Source organism: Centroberyx affinis, unplaced genomic scaffold (assembly GCF_046629955.1).
Source record: "Centroberyx affinis isolate AG114_WGS23_722 - 3 ecotype Tasmania unplaced genomic scaffold, CSIRO-AGI_Caff_v1 ptg000638l_1, whole genome shotgun sequence".
Taxonomy (NCBI): Eukaryota; Metazoa; Chordata; class Actinopteri; order Beryciformes; family Berycidae; genus Centroberyx; species Centroberyx affinis.
In genome coordinates, this window is record NW_027279264.1 from 189,383 (window position 1) to 210,985 (window position 21,603).

The window sequence follows — 21,603 nt, forward strand, 5'->3', positions numbered from 1 at the left end:
ATATTTCCCCATATGTCAGCCCCTTTTCTACGAGTGTCAAAACAGGTTATTTGTTACCAAAATACTTTTTTTTTTTTTTTTTTATTAATCTAATTTTATTTTAGAGGAACCCCCAAGCCTCTTTCACTCTGATTAGATTTGCAAATCACCAAATCTGAAAAAAGAGAGGTAAAAAAAACAAAAAAAAAACAACCCGAGTCGTCGCATGTGAATGACGACACCGTGACGATTTGATTGAATAATAAGGCAACATGGCAGCTTCCATCAGGTTGCTCGTCCGGAGGGTGATCCGTCATTCTCACAGAAATATTAACGTAGCCGTAACCGGCCGGTTAGGTCGGTCAAGTCGCTGTTCGGGACTTTCAGCTTGTCGTTGTTTTAGTGATGGCACCGCGGACGGAAGTACGCATTTTGGCTTCGAAACTGTCCCGGAGGCAGAGAAGGCAAAGAGAGGTAAGTTCCAGAAATGCTAGCCATGGATACATTCCGTTCTCTGGTGTGGAGAGACTGTATTACCAAGCTTCATTCAAAAATCTGCCAATTTAATGCTTGCTTGACTATCGGTAAATGCACAAATCTTGAAGAACGGTAATCGGTATGGTTTGCGAATTGTGAGGGTCTGATGGCAAATTCGGCACACACTTGATCACCAAGCAGCACTTAATTGAAATAAAATCGGGACTTTTAAGTATTGGTTCACACTGCTCTCTACTGCCTTCCACGGCGTATTGTGGTGGAAGAAGACTGTGAATAAGAGGCGAACCACTTCCCAAAGTTCAAACTATACTGAAATAAGTGCTGTTTGGTGGATTGGATGCATGCCGAATCGAAGAGTAGCTCCTAATGATTCGTAAAACGTCTTGTTCTGGCAGGAATTTACCTTACCTTGCCGATAAGCAAGGCAACAATGAACTGACAGTTTTTTGAGTGCAGTTTAGCGCTACTGTCTCTCCGTAAAAGAGAGAACGGAATGTGTCGGGGTAATAATACATGGTCGGTGGCTACTGTTCAGAATAGTTCCACACAGCTGCGTCCGTCAATCTAATCTGAATTTGCTGTTTACCAATGTGAGATTAACATTAGATATTTGCTGAATGTGTAGCAACTTGTCTTCGTCTTGTGCAGAGACACGCCTCCGTGCCATGTCCTTCATTAAACTGGCGCTGTTATAGGTTCATAGGGTTCCATGTAATAGGAGAAATATAATAGATTTCCCTATACTTCATATATATCGTATATATGATCAAGATAAAGAGACTGCCATGTTGTTGTTGCAGCGCCTAGATTTTAATTTTTAAAACACACACACACACACACACACACACACACACACACACACACGTAGATATACAGTATATAGCACTTATCAGAACAATGTTAGTGCTTTACAGGCTAAATAACATGAAAGCAAAAAAAGACACATAAACCTGAATCACATTTAGCAGTGTGGTGAATATTAGGTGGGCTTGGGATGTGGCTAAGGTTAGGAGAGAGGGTACAGGAAAAATCCATCCAATATTACAGGCATTTTCATTAGGTTAACTCCACTTAACACGTCACAGCTGGACTTTATCTTGGTCGACACCCCTCCTTAAACAACATCCAATGAGACAGATGCGCTCTCTCTCATTCTCCTTCTCAAACTTACAACTATCATCATTCTTTCACATGATGAGGTTAGATGTTAATGAATTCTTTGTCTTTCTCCTCTTTCTCTTGGCTCCCTCAGTGTACAAGGTGTTTGAGAGCGTGGCCCAGAAGTATGACGTGATGAACGATGCCATGAGCCTGGGGGTTCACAGACTGTGGAAGGACATGCTGCTGCACGTCATGCACCCGCAGCCCGGCGCGCGCCTCCTGGACGTGGCCGGAGGAACAGGTAGAGGCTTTGTGTTTGTTTGGGTTCGGTGTGGGCATCATGTGTAATGCTCTCTGCATCTGAAACGTCTGTCTCACCTCTGTGGGTTTTAAGTTTTTCTTTCATTTGAAATAACTCTAGAGGTGAAGCATCTGTTTTTTAACCTTTATTTATCCAGGGAGAGTTGAATGAGCATACTAGGGCTGAACAGTTTTGAAAATATATCTAATTGCGATTATATTGACTGATATTGCAATTGGGTTATGATTTGCGATATTACAGGGAATTATATTTTTTACTAAATTTATTAAAATGATTATGGTGTGATTCTTGCGGGGATCTGTACCAAACAAAGATGTTTTCTTAAGTCTGTAGAATATGATGTGTAGGCCAGGACATCTCTGCAGCACGACAATATTTAATTTAAAATGGTATTTTGACACACATTTTGCCTTTAACAAATATTGCACCTCCTGCGATTTGAATATTGCAGTAGGCCATATTGCGATTTCGATAAAATTTCGATTAATTGTTCAGCCCTAGAGCATACTCCCTGCTTCAGTTTCATACAATTATACACATTCATACCTTTTGGAGTTTTAGTTATACAAAAACATTTCTCGGAGGCAGAGGAGGAAGCTAATATTGTGAAGCCTAACGCTCTGCTACTAACTCAAACAATTTAATGTAGCCAAGCTGACCGTCCCAGTTCAAATTAGCCAAACTAGCCTGCTAACCTGCCAAGATCATAAATGCCATGATCAATAAATAAATAAAAAAATATTCATATTTTGACCAGAGTTCCTCCTTTGCCAGATAGCTAACTTACACTCTGAAAAATCATGGTTCTTTGGCTCCACCTATTGAGTTTTAACTTTATTTCTTTAATTTAATTATTTCTGGCTTCAGAGCAGCTCTGCCTCTGAGAAATAGAACTTGGGGTTTAAGCTTCCTACTCAACAGCACCTTTGTCATGCTAGACATGATTCTGTTTGCAATACTATTATTCCATGGTAAAGCTTCATATTTAATTATTGTTTTGTTATTTTGTTTTTGTTCACGTGTTACATCTTACATTGGCCACCAATAGTGCCTGTCATGCTGAAAACCCATACCTATACCACGCTTTTGTGTCTGTGTGTGTGTGTGTTTTGTCTGTGATGATCCTCGCCTCCAGGTGACATCGCCTTCCGTTTCCTGGACTACATCAGTTCCCAGCAGGAGCGGCAGCGGCGGCGGGCGGCGCGCTCCATGCAGACGGCGTCGTGGCAGGAGATCTCCAACAGCTACTCCACGGAGGACGAGGCCGAGCCGCAGGAGTCCCGGGCTGTGGTCTGCGACATCAACAAGGAGATGCTGAAAGTGGGCAAGCAGAAAGCCGAAAGCATGGGCATCACCACCGGTAAGCCGTCTACAGCGAACCTCAGCTTCTGTGCTCTGATCTTTTCATTGCAAGGTGCATGAAAATTGCGCACAACCCATGGCACCTGAAAGTCTTCTCTAATTATCCAAAGCTGCAAGTTCATAAAAATAAGATGTTAGTAGAAAGCTTCTGTCATTAAATTAGCTCCTCAGACTTGTGTGTGTGTGTGTGTGTGTCGGTGTGTGTCAGGCCTGTCCTGGGTGGCGGGGGATGCAGAGGAGCTTCCTTTTGATGATGACCAGTTTGACGTGTATACCATCGCCTTCGGCATTCGCAATGTCACCCATATAGATCAGGTAATAGACAAGACCATTACTCCAGATTTTCTCTAATGCACAAATGAGCTCTGTATTGACGGAGGGGTACAGCGGCCTTGCAGTTAGTGAAATTGGCCCGTAAGTAGAACAGTGTGTCCGTCCCTCAGCGGGACACTGAGCCTCCCTCTACCTGCTCCATAGCCACCGTTCCTGTCTAACCCTGTACTGTGATCCATCTGATGCATTAGGGATGGGACAATATATTGCAATACAAAAATGTGACAATATGTATCATGGGGCAGAAAAATGAATCGTGATATTAGCTCTATTTTATTCTGCTGTAGCAATCACAAAAGGGACGGCTTGACCATCACAATTTCACAAACTCTCCATCCAAATTATATTCTTTTGTCTTTGTAATGACATTTTCAAATTGTTGTTTACATTCAGCCAACGCCATCGCTAGAAAGATTTGTGTCTCAGAAATAAACATAATTCTGCACAGTCAGATTTTGTTCTCATTGAACTTTTATTTATTCCATCGTATCTCGGTTGTATTGAATCATGAACCCCATATTGCACATCCAATCGTATCGTGAGATAAGCAGATTGTCCCATCCCTAAAATCCATACATATATGTATTTGTCAGAGGAATATGCAATAAAACAAATTTCTAATTACACTATGTGCAACATGGCGATTCAAATGCTTTAAAATTCCTTAAAGAGGGCGCTCTCATAACTTTGTCTTGGAACAGCTCTATCGCATGCAAACGTGTATAAATGATACTTAGGACTCTTATTGACATTTGTCTTTGTCATATAAAGTTTTTGTATTGTATGTTTTGTTTAGGCACTGCAGGAGGCTCTGCGGGTGCTGAAGCCTGGTGGCAGGTTCATGTGCTTGGAGTTCAGCAAAGTGACAAATCCTGTGTTGGCTAGGTGAGGGAGCGTGGTCGTTGGTGGTGGATGACTTGGTGTAATTCTGTGAACCAAACCTTTTCACTTTTAACAAAAACTCACTAAAGACTCTATCGCTGTCATTAATGCGACAGCACATTATCGCAGGCTTTTCTTTTCTCCTGGAGGTTGTTGTGTGCTCAGACAGTTTTGGCTGCCCCTCCCCTTGTGAAACTTGCACTACTGGCACCGCTGCCATCCAGGCTGTTCTGGAAGCCAGGGAAATCTGTGGGCTAATCAATACATAGTGCAGAACTTTAGTTTTTCAGTTTCACCTTATTCTGAGACCCATGATTATTATTTTGTATGTTTATTAAAGGGACTATGTGTGGCTTTTTTAAACATCAATAAATCGTCAAATTAATTGTGACACCTTGGTATAATTACCATAAACGACTGAGACCATGGTTGAGACGATTTGGTAGGTTTTGTCTCATGCCAGCGGTATTGTTAGTTAGAGCTGCAACGATTAATCGATTAGTTGTCAACTATTAAATTAATCGCCAACTATTTTGATAATCGATCAATCGGTTTGAGTAATTTTTTAAGAAAAATAAGTCAAAATTCTCTGATTCCAGCTTCTTAAATGTGCATATTTTCTGGTTTCTTTACTCCTCTATGACAGTAAACTGAATATCTTTGGGTTGTGGACAAAACGTGGGAAACACTGATTGACATTTTTCGAACAAACAACTAATCGATTATTGTTAGTGCTAGTGTCTCTCAAAGTTAAGATGGAATTTCCCATAAACCCCGGTGCTTCTTCTTCAGTCAAAGGCTTTCTCTTTTGCTTTGCTGAAGAGGATGAACATGTTGGAAGTGATTTCTTTTTTTTTTCCATCGGCTTTTCACTCTTCCTGTCTCTTTCCTCTTCCACTCTTCCGGTAGAGGCTGCCAGTCTTCTCGGCAATGGTCTTGTTTGTTTCCAGTAATTGTACTACTGTCTCAAAATTAATGTGGTAATGATTTATTGATCTGAAAATGCTTTTGGGGGGCTACTGACTGTATTAATAAATTGTGTCACATCCCATTCCTCAGGCTTTATGATGCATACAGTTTCCAGTTGATCCCAGTGTTGGGGGAGGTGATTGCTGGGGACTGGAAGTCCTACCAGTACCTGGTAGAGAGCATCCGCAAGTTCCCTGACCAGGTGAGAATCTTTTCTTTTGTTTTCTTTTCTTTCTCTCTTTCTCTCACTGTCATTTTATGGATCTTATTGTTATTCTACCATTTTCCACTGCATTGTTTCTGTCATTTAGATTATGTTATCCAATGCAGTTGTGTTTTAACTTGTCATTTTCTTTTCTTCAGGTGAGATGTTTTTATGTTGTATTTTAGCACTGTATTTTTTCTCACTCCAGTGTTTGTCACTGTGCATAGGTTTTCTGTATCTTTGAGCTAGTTACATTTTCATGAATTTTAATGACTTGATGTCGAATCACAGTGTGACTTTTTGTTTGTAGTGTCACTTTCTTGTGGACTCAGTATTGCTATGTAATTTGCTATTCTCCCTTTCTCTGCAGGAAGAGTTTAAAGGTATGATCGAGGACGCCGGCTTCTACTGTGTACAGTACTACAACCTCACCGGAGGCGTGGTGGCTCTTCACTCTGGCTTCAAGCTGTGAGATGCACTTCCATCACTTCCTAGAAAGCAAACAAACAAAAACACTGGCTTTGTACTGATGGGATCGCGGCCTATTTGACAGACTGTCTGCATAGCTCCTAGTACAGAGCATGAAGCCCCATGTTGGAATGGAGCTCCTCTCTGCAGATCCCACTGCACAATGGCAGGAAATCTCAGACATAGAACTTATGTATTTGCTAATTGTATTTATTTTTCTGTCTCTCTCCAGTGATCACTATGAGAACTTTTAGTGAACTCTGAAGAAGTACTTTATGCGATTGTTAGTATAAAAAGCCAAACCGAGAGGCAAAGAGAACTGAGATTGCACTGCATCAGTGGGATCAGTGTTAAGTCATTGGTGAGACATTCAAAGTAATTAATTACATGTACAGGTAGTTGTTAATACTTTTTGTAATGTCTATGGGTTGACAAAACATATTAATATTAAAACCTGTAAAACCTGCTGTCAGTATCTGAGTGGAATATTCCCAAACCAAATGATTTTAAATATTTAAACATTAAAAATAATATACAGGAAACTAAAAGTAATGTAAAAACATCTTTGCCAGTTCAGTTGAGACCAGTAGATAAAGAAGATAGGAATTTTGTTTTCGCTAAAACAAAACTAAACAAAACAAAAAAAACTTGCATGTGCGTGTCACTGGTTACAATTGCAGTTGTTGGTACACAACTGTTTCTCCTTTAAAAAGCTACAATCTGGAATTAATTTGACCATCGAAAATGTAACCTCATATGTTCAAGAGGAATCTGGATTTAGACATGACCGACTCTCTACATGGGCATGAATGTTGATGAGATAATTGATCACATAAGGGATGAAATGTGTGGATGTTTCTGGAGATGGGAGTTTCAGTTTGGTCTAACTCTCACCTGGCAGGGGAAATTTGGCATCCACATGTGACATGAGCTATATTTTTGTTGACCTATAGTGAATAGGTGATTATTTTATTTTGTATCTAATAATTTTCCACGTTCCATTCTGTGCAATTCCTTTCGGTTCTATAATCTCTATTTCAAGAGTGACCAAGCCTAACAATAATTTAGGGTTTCCTGATGGTTTGATTTCAACATCTTGTTTTTTTTCCCTGGGAGACCCTCTAGGATTTGGGTCCATCTGGATTGAGTCACTGTAGAAAAGGGTGATGTCACCAATTTCCCCAATTACCCAATGCACCCAGCTTTGGATTTACCTAATGTATATGTTGAAGCCGATACGGTTGTTGGTTTTGTTGTTTTGGGGCAATAAGACTCCAAATCATTGGGGGCAGACAAAACTTGTCGGTGGGGTTTCATACAACTAGTCATAAATACAAACAAGATTGGTGTGTTTTGGGAAGTGGGAGGCAATGGTTTTACCGCCAGTCAGCAACCATACATGGTTAGGTTAAAAAAAGAAAGAACTATAAGTTTAAGAAAGTTGAGTGAGGTCCATCAAGAAAGAAATCAAGCTCCCAGTTTCTACAACAGCATCCATTACTCTTCGTTTATCAAGTTTAGCATATAGGCTTGGTTGTTGGCGCGTAAAGACCCAAGGCTTGTTATCCATTCACTAATGTGGCTAACTGGACTTTGAGCTTTTGCTTTATCGCCAATTTGTCACTACAGTACAGCTTATTAACATTAGATATAACTACTGCTACAGCTCTGACACACACAGTCTAGCCATTATTTCAAACCAGACATGGGTAAATCCTCTTTGCAAAATCATGTTTTTAAACCTCTTTTGTGATATTCTGATTGTGCCTCTGAGGCACAGGGAGAGTCCCTTTTTATTTCAGTAAATATATCCATGGCACTATCCTAGAAAGGCTGAAGGTTTTTTTATTCCAATTTGCTGGATAGTAACTTACTAATTTCTACTCATTCAGACCCAGAGCACAGTATAATATCCTGGTATTTTAAGTATACAGAAGATGGAGAAAGATTTGTCCACTACACATTTTCAGCTATTTTATACTGAAAAAGCCTATTTGGTTATCTTTTACACAGCAGTTTAGTAGTTTACTCACTGTATGAAAGCACAAAGCAGATATCGAGTTGAGTATTCAAATTCTCTAAGTCCAGTTGTCAGACACGCTTTCTTTGTATGCAACCAAATAACTTTTTAACAGTTCAGTAAATTGGCAGAAATATCTTTGGTCTCAATCCAACTCTGTTCTAGGGCCACTCCATTCTAAACCACCACTCATTTGTATTTGAAACATAATTGGCAATATAATTAAATTCTTAAATAAAACTAAGTATAGAGTGCATGGTATAGGTTAAGGCTGGATAGAAGAATATTTCTCCAAATGAGCTAGAAAACAAGTGTGTTGGTTTGCAAGCACACTAATATTAATACTACTACTACTACTACTACTACTACTACTACTACTACTACTACTACTACTACTAACTATTACTACAACTACTAATAATAACTTTTAGAAATAAATAAGAAAAAAAACTCTGTGGGATGCAAATAATGGAAAGGAAGACACCACAACATGACTTACTTGAATAAAACTGTATATTTTACAGATCTTTGTACATTTTAATTACAAAACTGTATGGTACTAAAGTTTTAAAATCAGTTTTTTGGTCAGAGAGGATTTAATCGTCTTGTGTGCAATTACCATGTATATACAAAGTCTCATGTTAGTGATTTTTCTCAAAATGAAAAGCAACCAAATAACTCCAAAACGTTCATACACTCTGAACATAAGACATGGCTTAAAGATAAATATATTAGTAAATAAATATTCAGAGAACATATTTCCATTTATGAAATGTGTTGCTATACAGGTACAGAAATATACACAGATTGATTTCTAGCCTTTTTTAAACATTTGTAATGGTAATGACAGAAAATAATTATATTCTTAAAAAATTAAAAAATATTAATTTTTGTACACATTTTAATCTTAAGTGCTAGAAACAATAACAAAAAAATTAAATAGTGACTCAAGTACCCCAAAATGTTATATTTGCAGTAGGTACATATCTCTATGCAAAAGGCAAGATTAGATTCTCACTTGATTACAGCACTGGGTTAACTTATAAATAGGGTTATTTCAGAAGGTTTGCCTCTGTGAAGAGAATGGGTATATTTCATAGAAACAGTATAAAAACAGTCTGCAGGACAAACAGAAAGGCATGAATGACAAGCATTGATATCGCGAGTATGTATTATGCACGGTACGATATGATTCAAACGGATACACTGTGGTATGTGTAACTGCATTGTTAAAAAACAAAACAAAAAAACAAATAAAATGTCACAGTACAATAAGGAACCCTTATGAATTCTGAGTCTTTTCCAGCTACTTTCCTTTGGCCTTTTGATACACACAAGAACCTTAAGAACTGTAGATAATCAAGAGCACGCCTCATGGAGGAAATTGGGTAAGTGACAGCTAAAATAAACTTTTAAGGGCTTCCAAATGAGAGGTAGAGTGCTACACTCTACTTTTGAAGAAATCTACTGACCCAAAGACACTATGTCACTTTGGACTTCCATTTGAGCAAAAGTGGCACAGTCTCTTTGGATATTGCTACAATAGCTTACCAGCATAAGGCTTTTATGTTGCTCTGGCACATCTCGTACAGGTAGGCCACTACTGGATAGAAATGCAATGCATAAAACAAACAAATTCCGTATCATATTGAACAGAGACCAGTGTCAGCCATGCATTCACATTTCTATGCATTTTTCTATACTATTACTATATAGCTTTGTCTCCTCAGAGAGAAACGTGTGGGTCACAGACACTGAGAAAGACCCCTTTCCCTGCCCTTGAAAAAATTAAAAGAAAGTAAAAACAATCATGTCTTTCTGTTTTGGTATAGCTATATCCATACAACCTTTCTATTTGAGTTGGTGGTTTGTTGAAGCTTTATAGGCAACAGTGTTCACGTACACACATATACAAAATGTATACATGTAGATGCAGATGCTGGTGTGACAAGAGTTAAGAGCGTACAGTTTTTGAAAAATTCTCAAATATCTTGCACAAAAAAATGTCTAGATATCTTGTGACATAGATTTTCACGACGTCAGAAAAATCTCACAAGAACTGGGCCCAGTTACAGCACCGCTACTTGTGGTTGCACGGTCCTGACCCTTGATGGCAGCAGATAGCCTACATCTAGATGCCAATACCAACCTCTCTAGTTTCAGTTATCAACCTCCATCCATATTTGTAGTATAACTATGTCTCAACGCTGTGGTAACGTAGTTTGGTGCTGAGACGTTTGTGGCCACAGGAATGAACTGGATATTCTGTATATCTAGAAATGTCAGGCCATCAGTTTCAGTAGAAATCCACACAATCTAAGATGATAACATTCAGAGCTCAGCGAGCAAGGTTAGAACAAGGCAACTGAGGGTTTCAATGATTGACTGACTGACTGGTACGGTACCAAAACACACTTTGACTGAGTCCCTTGTTTCTGGGCTCAACCTCATATACCTAGACCCCCCTCATTTGTTGAAGTACTGCTTCCCGATGCATTGTGGCTAGCAGAGAGCTGGGGATGGAACAGAGCCCTGGTCTCCTCCTCCTGAGGGTATGGCTGACCTCTGAACTGTCCTGTGGTGAAATACCCCTCCCTGGGCTCCCCTGTCCGCCCCTCACCCTCCACTGTGACAGTGGCAGGCAATAAGCTGCTCTGGGTCTCTGCCCCTATGCCCATTTCACAATCTGTGTCCTCAGGAATTATGGGTATTCTCTGGCTGAGTTCGCAGCAGCCCTGTCCAGAGCAGGCATCTGAGTCTGCATGCGCGTACTGCACGTTAACAGCATAGTCCTCGGCATAGCGCCCTGCTGTGGCCCGGTGGACCTTCATCTCTTTGTAGAAACAGCAAGGCAGCCCCTCGTAGCTCACCTGCTCCGAGGAAGGGCACATGTGCTCAGGGGCAAAGTAGTTCTTCGAGGTGGAGCTCTGAAACTCCGCCCCCCTATGACAGCGCCCTGAGGCCAGAGGCCCAACTCGGTCCGAGTCCTGCCCTTTGCACTCCACGTTGGGAGGAAGCACCTCGAAGCAGCAGCTACAGGCTGCGGCCCCTAGCTCCCCTGACTCCTCCTGCGGCCCCTTTCCCCTGTCTGCTCCAGCGGCCTCTGGAGCCCCGGTTGAGGTAGTGCTAGTGTTGCTGTTCTCCCTGGGTTCCAGTGATGAGCGACTGCTGTAGTTGGGCTCCAAGCTGCAGCTGGAGAGGTGGTCCCCCGAGCTATACCCCGAAGCCCCAGGAGGGGGCTGGAGGCAGTCGTGTCCCGAGGGAGCAGGGGTTAACGAGTCCTCGGCAGAAACTGTGGTACAACCCGCAGTCCCTGCCTCCCCTGCGGAGCCCCTACATGGGCTCTTACTTCGGTAGACGTAAGGATCGTAGTCGCTGCTCAGCGAGCTGCGGAAGGTAGAGCAGCTACCGTACACCCCTTGGTTGCTGACCTCCGTACAGTCCAACATGGAGTCGCTGGAGGAACAGTGGCACTGGCCTGAGCTGCTGCTGCTGCTGTCACTACCAGGGCAGTCAGCCAGGTAACCACTGCACACTGAGCGGTGGCCATGGTAACAACCCAGGCCAGAGGTACTTCCAGCATCACCTATCCGTGAACTAGAGGCAGGCGCCATGTGTACTACTGTGGGGTATAACAGCCCCTGCTGGAAGGCCCTGCCATGGTGGCCCTTGTGGGCCCCCCCTCCTCCACCCAGCTGACCTGCCACGGCAGGCCCCTGGCCCCCCTCAGGTTGTTGAGGGAAAGTCAAACCCTGGAAATAGTAGTGCTGGTACATGGTCTCATACTGCGAGAAGCAGGCTGCTCGTGAGAAGTTGCGACCATGGAACTTGGGTCGTTTGAATGCAGCATGGTGGGGTTGTGCTGGGTAGGCAGGGGGTCCACGGTGCTCTAATCCGCAGTGATGGGGGTTGAGTGAGTGGTCCAGGTGGAGGGTTGGGTGGTAGCTCCGGAGGAAGGCAGAGGTTGACTGGGGTGGGTACAGACCTTGAGGATCTGGGTGCTGGTCCACAGTCAGCACGGTGATGGGATTGCCGTGGGGGTCCATGCTGGTGCGGGTTGGGTAGGCTGTCACCTGGCCAGCACGGTGCACCCTGCCTGGGTAATGGACTGGCAGCACCACCCTCTGCTGCCGGCTGTGGACTGGGTTGCCAGGTTCCATGCATACTGGCCCTGGATTCCCCTTCTTTTGTTCTGTGAAAATAAATAGTGTGAAATTAAGTGTCCTACAAATGAGAAACTCAAAAAGTACCTTTGAGGGTTTTTTTCATTAATTCATTTCAGTACTGTTAACACAAAAGCATTAGCAAGTCCCTCTTTTACAATTAGGTAATAGTTTTATTACATGCAATGGACTCAACGCATTTCAGTTTGGTGGTAAAGAGGATTTTATCTAAACATCAAAGTAAAGAAACGAGACGCTGTGCACCAACTCACCGATGATGTTGTGTCTACAGTGGGGACAGGTGTGATGCTGGAGCAGCCAGGGGTCGACACACTTCTTATGAAACCTGTGAGCACAGGGGATGACCCGCAGCTCCTGGAGGGGAAAAGACAAAGAGATGAAGATTTAATGGTCAGATTTGACCTGTTAAAGTAAATGTGGTTTGGCTACCGAAGGGATGACATCAGTGAGTGTGTTTAGGTCATGGTTATGGATTAATTTGGGATAAGCTGTTTAGCTGCATCTTCATATACCAAGAACAAATATCCCACAAATACTGTACAGAAATGAACAGAACAACAGTAAATAGGTTAAGATGTTTACATGTCAAAATATCCCCCCTTATATTGGTTCATGTATTAGCTATCCTAGCGGGACTTTTAAATATCAAGAGACAACAGATCCCATCCATTGTAAAACGGGATATGGAGCTAGCCGCCTCTTAAAAGGAACATTAAAGTGCCCTTTGTCAAATAATATATATATATAAAAACATAAAATCCAGAAATAAAGATCCATAGTGTCTGCTTAAATGACAAACTGCAATAGAGTTTGATTTCCCAGGAGGTGAATTTAAATGTATTGTGGAGTGTGGGTGAGTGTCCAGAAGGTGGCAGCAAAGCTGCACAGAAACGTCCGTTGTGGTTGTGACTGTGACTGTCTTCAACTGCTGAACTTTGAAGAGCCAACTTCACGTCATGCACCAAACAAAACTCTAAACTAGATGCCACACCACAGCAGAAATACGGCTTTGATGCTCAATGTCACCGCTTTCTGGAACAAAACAAACAACTGGCTTACACTTCTTGAGGGTTGATATGAAAAGAATGCAACACTTTGCATTCGGATTGAGAATTGGCATCGAGGAATTCCAAGGCACAAAAGCAGGAGCACTATGAATGTGAATCATAATATTCTTTTCCAGCGAGAGCTCTTTCACCGCCATAAATACTTTACTCTGTGGCTTAATGTGACTCATCTTTGGGCTCTTTTCCACCCAAGCTTTTGTTGCATGGTTCACTGCTCAAAAACCGCTTTGATGCCATTCAGCCTTTTATATCGCCACTTCCTCTGTGCAATCCTGGCGCCATGCTTTGTTGTGTTTTCTTCTCCTCCTTACTGAAGAGACACATAACCACAAAGAAAACACACACACCAACTGCGTCCCCCTGGGCACTGGGGTTTGTACCCCCCAACGTCCCCGGATGAGGATGAGCAATGCTGTTACAGTAAATCGTCAAAGTCCAAGATTAGGGTCTAGGTTACATATTTTGACAATGACTCCTTCAAGGATTAAAGGAGGCCATACTGGGAAAACAGGAAGCATAATCACAGCCCAATGCACACTGGGTACCGTTATCTCTCCAGGTGCACTGAAAGACTGTATTTCACATCTAAAAAGGCACCGGAAAGAATGTCATAGACGATCGGAGGACTACGGTCCCTAAGCACATCAGGGAACTTCCATTCCATTGTCCAAATAACTCCATTATGTTTCATGTATACCAAACATGTAATGAAGAAAAAAAGAGCTCAGTGGGTAGATTATCGCACTAACACTGCAAGAGTTAAGAGGTTCCCTCAGGGGCCACCCGTGCAAAAAATGTATGCACTCATGGTACTGTAAGGGGCTTTGGATGAAAGTGTCTTACAGTACAAAATGGCAGATGGTGTATGTTACGTGTAATTGTATCGTACTCAAAATGTTCACGTGGTCGTACATTTGTAGCATTACCTTCTGTGATATTCTATTCACTATAGGTAAGTATAGTGATAATACTCAGGACCGTGTTCTTTAGGCACCAGGTTATCGGCAAGACGAAGTACCCATAATCACAGTAAAGAAGGCCCTTAAGGGTATTGTCACGTTTCCCCCCCCACTGGTTACCAATGCATGAAATGACTGAAAAGCTTAAGTAGTGTACATACATAAGAACATAAAAACAGGAGAAAACAAGAGACTGCTAACTAGCTTCATAGTTACCACAAGAATTGGCATAGCAACTCATAAAGTCTGGCTAGCCATGTTTTATGGGAAGAATCAGCCCTGTTGGAACGCATGTTTGACCAGTCGGACTGCTTAGATGAAACCCATCGTATAAATCAAGCATGAGATTGGTGTCGTCTCTTACCTCCCCATCAATGTACTTCTCCAGGCAGATGGCACAGTCTGAAGTGGAGCTGCTGCTCAGCGAATCAGATGCCCCACAGCTGCTCTCACGCTGACCCTTGACCTTGGCCTTGAACTTGCGTGTCTCCATCTTTTCCAGGGCCTGGATGGCCATTCTGTTCATAGAGCTCTGTGGTGGGGAGGAAAAGAGAGGAGGAGGAGAGTCAGTTGGAGTATCTGCAGGGTTCAGAAAGCCACATTTAAGACTTTTTATGACCTTTTTAATGCTACCTAGAATTGAATTTAAGACTAATGCAAAAACAAAATGAAATACCAAAAAGCTGGCAAAACAGACAATTTCAGACTGAACATAGCTAATGAAAGTTCTGGAACTATAAATGGGCAGTATAAGAAAAAAGAACAAAAGAAACAAAACCAATTAATTGTTAAGGGACATGGAGTCAGTTGTCTTCACTAAATCAGATCCAATAAAAAAAAGTATATTTTATTGTAATAACCCTGTTGTAAATTCATCTAAGGCTGGATAGCGAAAAAATAAGACATCTAATAACTGCATGTAAGACCTTTCAATACTTTTTAAGGCCTTAAATTAGATCATTTAAGACTTTTTAAGGACCTATGGATACTCTGGGTCAGAGAGAGGGCAATGAATTGGGGCTTTGGCATGCGAACAAATGCATTTTCACCCTCCATTCTCATCACAGGGATTAGTAGGAAAAGGCCCAAGAAACATGAAACATGAGGACCGTGGAGTCAGTGTTTTCAAGGTGACATAATTAAACTGGAGTCTTGTGTGTGGGCAGTTGTGGTAACACTTTGATAACAAAACCCTTGAGGAATCATTCAACAAACCAAAAATGAATGTCCTCAATTTGTCCCAGATGTAGTCAGTGCACAGAAAATTGTGTCCATAGTCTAATGCTGAATTTAATCTGATGGCTAATATATATTTGCTTCAAAGACATTCTACTAACCACAGTTAGTAAAACTGTTGAAATGTGGTGCAGGCTGAACAAACAGCACATTGCAGAAAGGAAGAGGGTTGTTACGTGTGACAATTTGCCCCTGGTGTGAGCTGTTCTCCTAATTAACCACCAGAGGAAGTCATCACGACCAAGTCATCCGCCGCTGTGACACACACACACACACCCATACACCCACACACACACACAGAAACACACAGTCAGACACGCACAGAGACGCAAACACACACGCAGCCGCACACACAGGTGTGCTGGCAGGATTACACCTGTCTTTGGGGATCCCGCTACAGGTTTTCTGCTTTGTCATGACATCTCGGTGCGTTGGGCTCCTGCAGCCAACCTCTCATCAGCGTTAATTAAATGCTAATCCTGATTCATGCACCGGACGTAAGCCTCCGCTGAGAGCTTTGTGTCAACACACGAGAGGAATCAATCAGCACCAGAGCTACTGTGACTCTGTCGCCTGACTCAACGCCTGCAACTCCCAGTGAAGTAGTGCTGCTGGGAAAAATACGGCATGGCATTGTGTTTGCTTGTGTGTGTGAGAGAAATTAGATTTCTGCATATAAACGTTATATAAACGGGTGTGTTTTGTGTATGAGTCAAGCATGTGCAAGTTTAGTCATATGTGCTTCAAACTGGGAGAAGCATATAAATAAGTTCCTTGCTCCTCCACCCTTCTATTCAAGTGTGTGCTTGTGTGTGTGTGTGTGTGTGTGTGTGTGTTTGCACGCAGGTAGACACTAACCTGGCTTCTCCTTTGCTTGAGCTTGATCTTGATGAGCAGAATGAGGCAAACCAGCGACACGACCACAAAGAAAGCCAGGAAGATGCCCATGTCAAAATATTCCGTGGGCTGCTGTGGGAAAACAAAAATCTGTCAAATAATCTTCACATGCAGCTGGTGTATGAGTCATAGTAAAAGGGTTATTACACTTGAAAATGGTTGAGTTTCTCATTTCCATTCATTGGAAGTTTAGGATATCGGATGATAGCTCAGCAGACTAGAACGCTCAATGCTTTGACTCTTATTCACTCTAGATTATGAGAATTATGAAGATAAAAATTTGACTTTCTCATTAAATTTGGTGTTGATGCCTAGAATGAATATGTCTGATTATTCATGTAAGTCAATCTAGTTTCACCTTAGTCAGAAATTGGCCCAATAAAATATAACTCACTATGAAAATGATCTAATTTCATCTATTTATCAAGGTTAATACATCAAGATCAAAGATCTCTTATACAAATGAGATCTGACCACACCTGCAGCAGCAAATTCAGTTCCAGACAGAAAAACAACAACAACAAAATACTGCAACAGGTAAAAGATGATCTCAGAAAAAGTGAGAAGAAGAGAACAACAGTGAGGGACAGACTAAGTAGAAGACTTAGTTAAAGCAGTGACATTTTCCGATAAGTTAATCCTCCACGGTCCGGACAACTGCTGTGAACTCAAAGTATCAGTCAGACAAATCTTCACTTATCGGGCAGCTCTTTCTCTCGGGCTTTCATTATGTCAAGCTATTTGACCTCAAAGTGTGCTGGTCCCTTATCAAATATTCCAAGCAAACAAACAGCTCTTTGAATGGGTGATATTAATCTCTCGCAGTGCCGCGCAAAAGTCCTCGGCCTCGGGGCGGTGGAGAGAGAAGAAAGGAAAGAGTCAGATTTCCTCGGCTGGAATTTTCGTTGTTCTTCATATCTGTAAAACTCTCAGTGCCGTTAGGAGTTCGGGTCTCACATGCATGTTTGCCTCGCGTTCGTGTTCCTCACTTGTGCCTTTTGTGTGTGTGTGTTTAAGTGGTTTCGGTATGGTTTTGGTATGAGATCTTACCCTCGGTGGTCTGTGTTGTATCCTTGCACGGGCCACTTTCTGCTTGTTGACTATGTTCATCAACTTCACAGCGTCATTCCCCTTCACGTACACCACCGGTCGCTTCAGGGGATCCTCCGCAACCTGATTGAGCTGAGAGAAGAGACAAGAGAGACGCAGCGTGAGAGAGAGATAGATACACAAGACCCGATGTACCAATACACAACATCATCTTGTAGGATTAGACCGAAATATTGGTTTGCAGATAAAAATACTGGATATTGCATGGTCATGTTGTCCACTCCCTGACCACAGCTACAGATTTTCTTTGAACATTTTATTTGCTCATTTAATTGTTCAAAAACCCTTTCATTTGTCTGTGTTTCATGTTTCTAGTGTCTCATAATGGTCTAAATGCCATTTTAGAGGCTTTTCCACCCTGACAAGGAGAAACTTCTGGGGGAAACACTGAATCCTTATGCTTTTTTGGCATGAAAATGGTCAAATGTAAAGACACCGGATATCAACACAAAATATTGGCTATTAGCAGCTTTCAAAAACCTGTATCAGTTGAACCCTAAAAATTTGGTCAAAATTACACGGGCCTACAGCATTGTAAACAATCCCCTTATGGATGAGAAGTGTATGAATATCATAAAGCCCAAGACATGAACTCTTTCATTTCCCCAATGGGAAAAATGACCTATAGGCTGGAGACATGGAAACTGCGGTCACACTCTGCCAAAGGGAGCAGGAAGAAATAGTCAATGAATAGTATGTTCTGGCTTTGGAGCCAGTTGACATACTCCTTACTCCTCCTCTCTCTCTGTTCTCCTCTCTAGTCTGCTGCTGGAATCTGTAATTTGAAAAGCCCAAGGGAAATACCGGGGATATTCACATTTCTATTTCTTCTGCTGTCGTCATGTTCCCCAGTGAAATATGCTCTGGCTTAAAAGTATAGATGTTGAAACTTTTGATCTCCCGCTCGATTCCGTTGCGCTGTTCCCTCTCTCAGAAATGACTCCACCAAGACTCTCGCTTAGCCTTTGAAAAAAAACGATGCACCGTGAAAGTATACCTATCAATCCTATCATAATACACCAAAGAAGCACATAAGTCTATCGCTCTCGAAGGAAAGTTAATCACAAACTTAACTTTTACCCCGACCAAAACCCCAAAGTGTTTCAGCCACATATCTTCCATCCAAGACAAAAAAAAAGGAGGTCAAGTACATTAACTTCATAAAGCTTCTCTCCTAATTTCAGCCCGGGGACCTTAATTCTCCCTAAGCTCCTCCTCCCTGCCCCTCGGCCTTGTGGGTGCTGTCTCTGCTGATCGGGCCGCTCTGACTGGAAAAGCCTCTCGGGGGAATTTAACACAGCCGCCCGGCGCTGCCTTTCATGTGGTCCCCGCGCAATCCCTTTTATCTCTTAGCTACGCGCTTTACGACCCAGCGGCAGAGAAGAAGAGGAAAGGAGGGGGGGGGGGGAAGAAAAAAACCTGCAAGTCCAGGCCTGGCGTGGCGAGGATGAATACCACAGGAGAATTCTTGCGACAAAGCCGCTCAGACGAGCAACTCATGTATTATACCGCTCAACAACAAAGACACAGGAGCCAGCCACAGCGCGAGAAAGACGGGGAGAGAGACTGAGGCAAAGAATGTGTGAGTGAGTAAGAAAGAGAGAGAGGAGAGTTGGCTTTAACGTTGTGTATACCGCATGTGTGTGTGTGATGTACAGTATATGTGTGTGTTTTCACAAACGTGTGCTCAGAGACAGATCCATGGATCATTTCTGGTCTCGGGGGATGAGGTAATGTGTGTTAGCGCTCACTACCTGTGCAATTATGAGCTCAACAGAGCACGGTCATGGTCTAGTGAAAGCTGAACTTGGATATCCATTTTCAGCGTCTCACAGCACAGCGCACCACTCACTAAACACAAGGTAGACCCAAAGCCCCAGAGTGGCTGAATGAGCCCGGCTGATCCACATGCTTTTGAACAGAACTAAAGATAGAAAGAGCATTGTTTGTACAAACAGCGCACACCGCCAGTCAGAAGGGCAGGGCATGTTTCTGAGCTTTATTTGCAAAGTGAAAAAGCAGAGCTCCTTTTTTATACAGACGGACCGAGAGAGATTAGACAGTTTCAGCATTGTTGAAACGTGAGTGTGTGAATGCCTGGGTAATTTTAGGTGTGTACAAACCTGGTCGATGGCATCCGGATTTTCTGATACGTCAAAGATGACGGCTGTAGCTCCCCTCTGCACCGCTCTCTTCGCCTGCAAACGGAGCACAAAGTAATCATTAAATATACTGAACACCACTGAAAACAAAAGCCCAATCAGCGTATCATCAGGTTAAAATAGATCGTCCTTTCACAAATGCACTCTGACTATCCAAGCTTAGGTTTTTCACATTCAAATTAAGGCCACTAGGGGGAGTTCTCTGACTAAGCAAAACCCCAGAATATTTAAAATGAGCCATGTGAGAGAGAGAGAGAGAGAATGAGAGAGAGACAGATAGACAGACAGAAAACCAAAAGGCGAGAAGAAGTAAACAAGCCATTGATAACATTGGCTAGTGTGAGCACATGTGGTCTATCTCTCCATCTCTGTCGAGTTTTCATGATGTCATCGCAAGTACATCTGCATCACATTACGCTAATAGTATGATAGCAGCTCACACACTTGCATCTCTGTCACAGCTTGTGCTGTAACCAAGGACTAATGCAAGCAAGCACGGTTCTTGCTGGGAACTCTGAGTATTCACATGGAGCTGAATTTGAAGTGAATTTCAGTGTTCGCACTCAGGAAAGTTCAGTAAAGTTATCAAGGATTTCCAACTGCTAAAAATGGCAGTTTCTTTCATCTAAGGGAAGAGAAAGTCATGGTACAGAGGTCTTTTGAAGGCTTCTGCTAAAGGCAAAAGATAAAGGAAACGCTTGGATCTGCAGAACCCCTAGTATCTCCTCGCAGAATCCAAATTGGCTTCCCCTCATCGGAAAAAAAAGTTCCTTTATCTTAACTCCTACTTTCCCCGACAACCCGTTCTCACCCGGCTTGATTCATGGTGCCCTATTTAGACAACGTTTTGATGTCTGCACTACATGATCTAAAAGAGCGCGGCTGGGATCATATCCTGGTATTATCAAGTGCCCTTGGGTTCTTGCCAACACTCTTCATAACTGGAGGGAAGAGGAGGGGGGGTGAAGATCAAAGTGACAATGTACAGTGCTGTGACTCTGCTGCGGAGTGGCTGGAGAGTGTCACAGCTCCAGTCTACAGGCACTTACAGAGGACAGAGAGAGAGAGACAGAGGACAGAGAGAGAGAGAGAGAGAGAGAGAGAGAGAGAGAGAGAGAGAGAGAGAGAGAGAGAGAGCGAGAGAGAGAGAGAGAGAGTGGTATGTGCGGGGGAGGCGCAACTGCTCTTTTCGCAACCCATCGTGTTGAATTCAGAGGTGGCACCACTCAACAATGTGTGGTTGTCGTACTGAGCAATTGTTTTTTTCCCCCACTGTTCTGACCGCATCTTTTGCCCAAAGACGAAAGGGGAAGAAATGCATGTATGATGAGGCTTAGTCTTAGTTAATGATTGAAATTCAGCTGTGGACAGCAAGTATTTGGACACCTAGCTGAACCACAAAGTTCGGTGTCAACTTTGACCGGTATTGTAGCCATCCGTTGTTTAATCTATGGCCCAAGGTGAATAAAAGGTTTAGGATCTTACTAGGAGAAACCAAAAAGGCCCAGAGAACCAGTGGGATTTGTGTTCTCCAGAATCAATAACCGTTCTCACTATAGATATCTCCACCACATCAAATACAGAGTTGATGCAGGCAAAGCCAAGAGCAGCAGCTTCCTGTAGAAGGCACTATGCTGAAGAATGCTGGGATTTTTTTTTAGCAGCTCAGTATGAACTACCAACACAATAAAGGCTTTTAATGTTTTACCTAGGAGAGTTTCCTTGGCACTTTCCCCCCCTGTTCTCATTTCTCTGTTTCCCTGCCAGAGAGCAACTTCTTTTGCCTGAGTACCCTCAGTAGTGTTTGTCCTGTTTTTTTCTTACTGAGGCAGACTAAGTGGGATTGATC

The 21,603-nt window shown here is 42.5% G+C and overlaps 2 protein-coding genes across 2 annotated transcripts; one reads left to right on the top strand and one right to left on the bottom strand.

The window, feature by feature from the left end:
• Positions 1 to 251: 251 nt before the first annotated feature.
• coq5 (coenzyme Q5, methyltransferase) lies at positions 252 to 6,602 on the top strand. The gene is made up of 7 exons (XM_071518874.1): positions 252 to 453; positions 1,730 to 1,879; positions 3,036 to 3,260; positions 3,471 to 3,577; positions 4,392 to 4,480; positions 5,537 to 5,648; positions 6,022 to 6,602. Exons 1-7 carry the CDS (start codon positions 252 to 254, stop codon positions 6,121 to 6,123), a joined length of 987 nt encoding a protein of 328 aa, XP_071374975.1. The 3' UTR covers positions 6,124 to 6,602.
• A 1,980-nt stretch (positions 6,603 to 8,582) lies between these two features.
• Positions 8,583 to 19,790, bottom strand: znrf3 (zinc and ring finger 3; the record flags this gene model as incomplete). The annotated part of the gene is made up of 6 exons (XM_071518871.1): positions 8,583 to 12,331; positions 12,575 to 12,677; positions 14,714 to 14,881; positions 16,444 to 16,551; positions 17,533 to 17,664; positions 19,716 to 19,790. Coding segments are annotated over 6 exons (2,331 nt in total), but the record flags the coding sequence as incomplete, so codon positions are not given.
• Between the last annotated feature and the right edge of the window lie 1,813 nt (positions 19,791 to 21,603).

Excerpts from the sequence above, each read along its gene's own strand:
- coq5 (XM_071518874.1), top strand. The coding sequence starts at position 252 with ATGGCAGCTTCCATCAGGTTGCTCGTCCGGAGGGTGATCCGTCATTCT. Across the intron at positions 1,880-3,035 it reads GGACGTGGCCGGAGGAACAG|GTGACATCGCCTTCCGTTTC; the intron begins GTAGAGGCTTTG and ends CCTCGCCTCCAG. Across the intron at positions 4,481-5,536 it reads ACAAATCCTGTGTTGGCTAG|GCTTTATGATGCATACAGTT; the intron begins GTGAGGGAGCGT and ends CCCATTCCTCAG.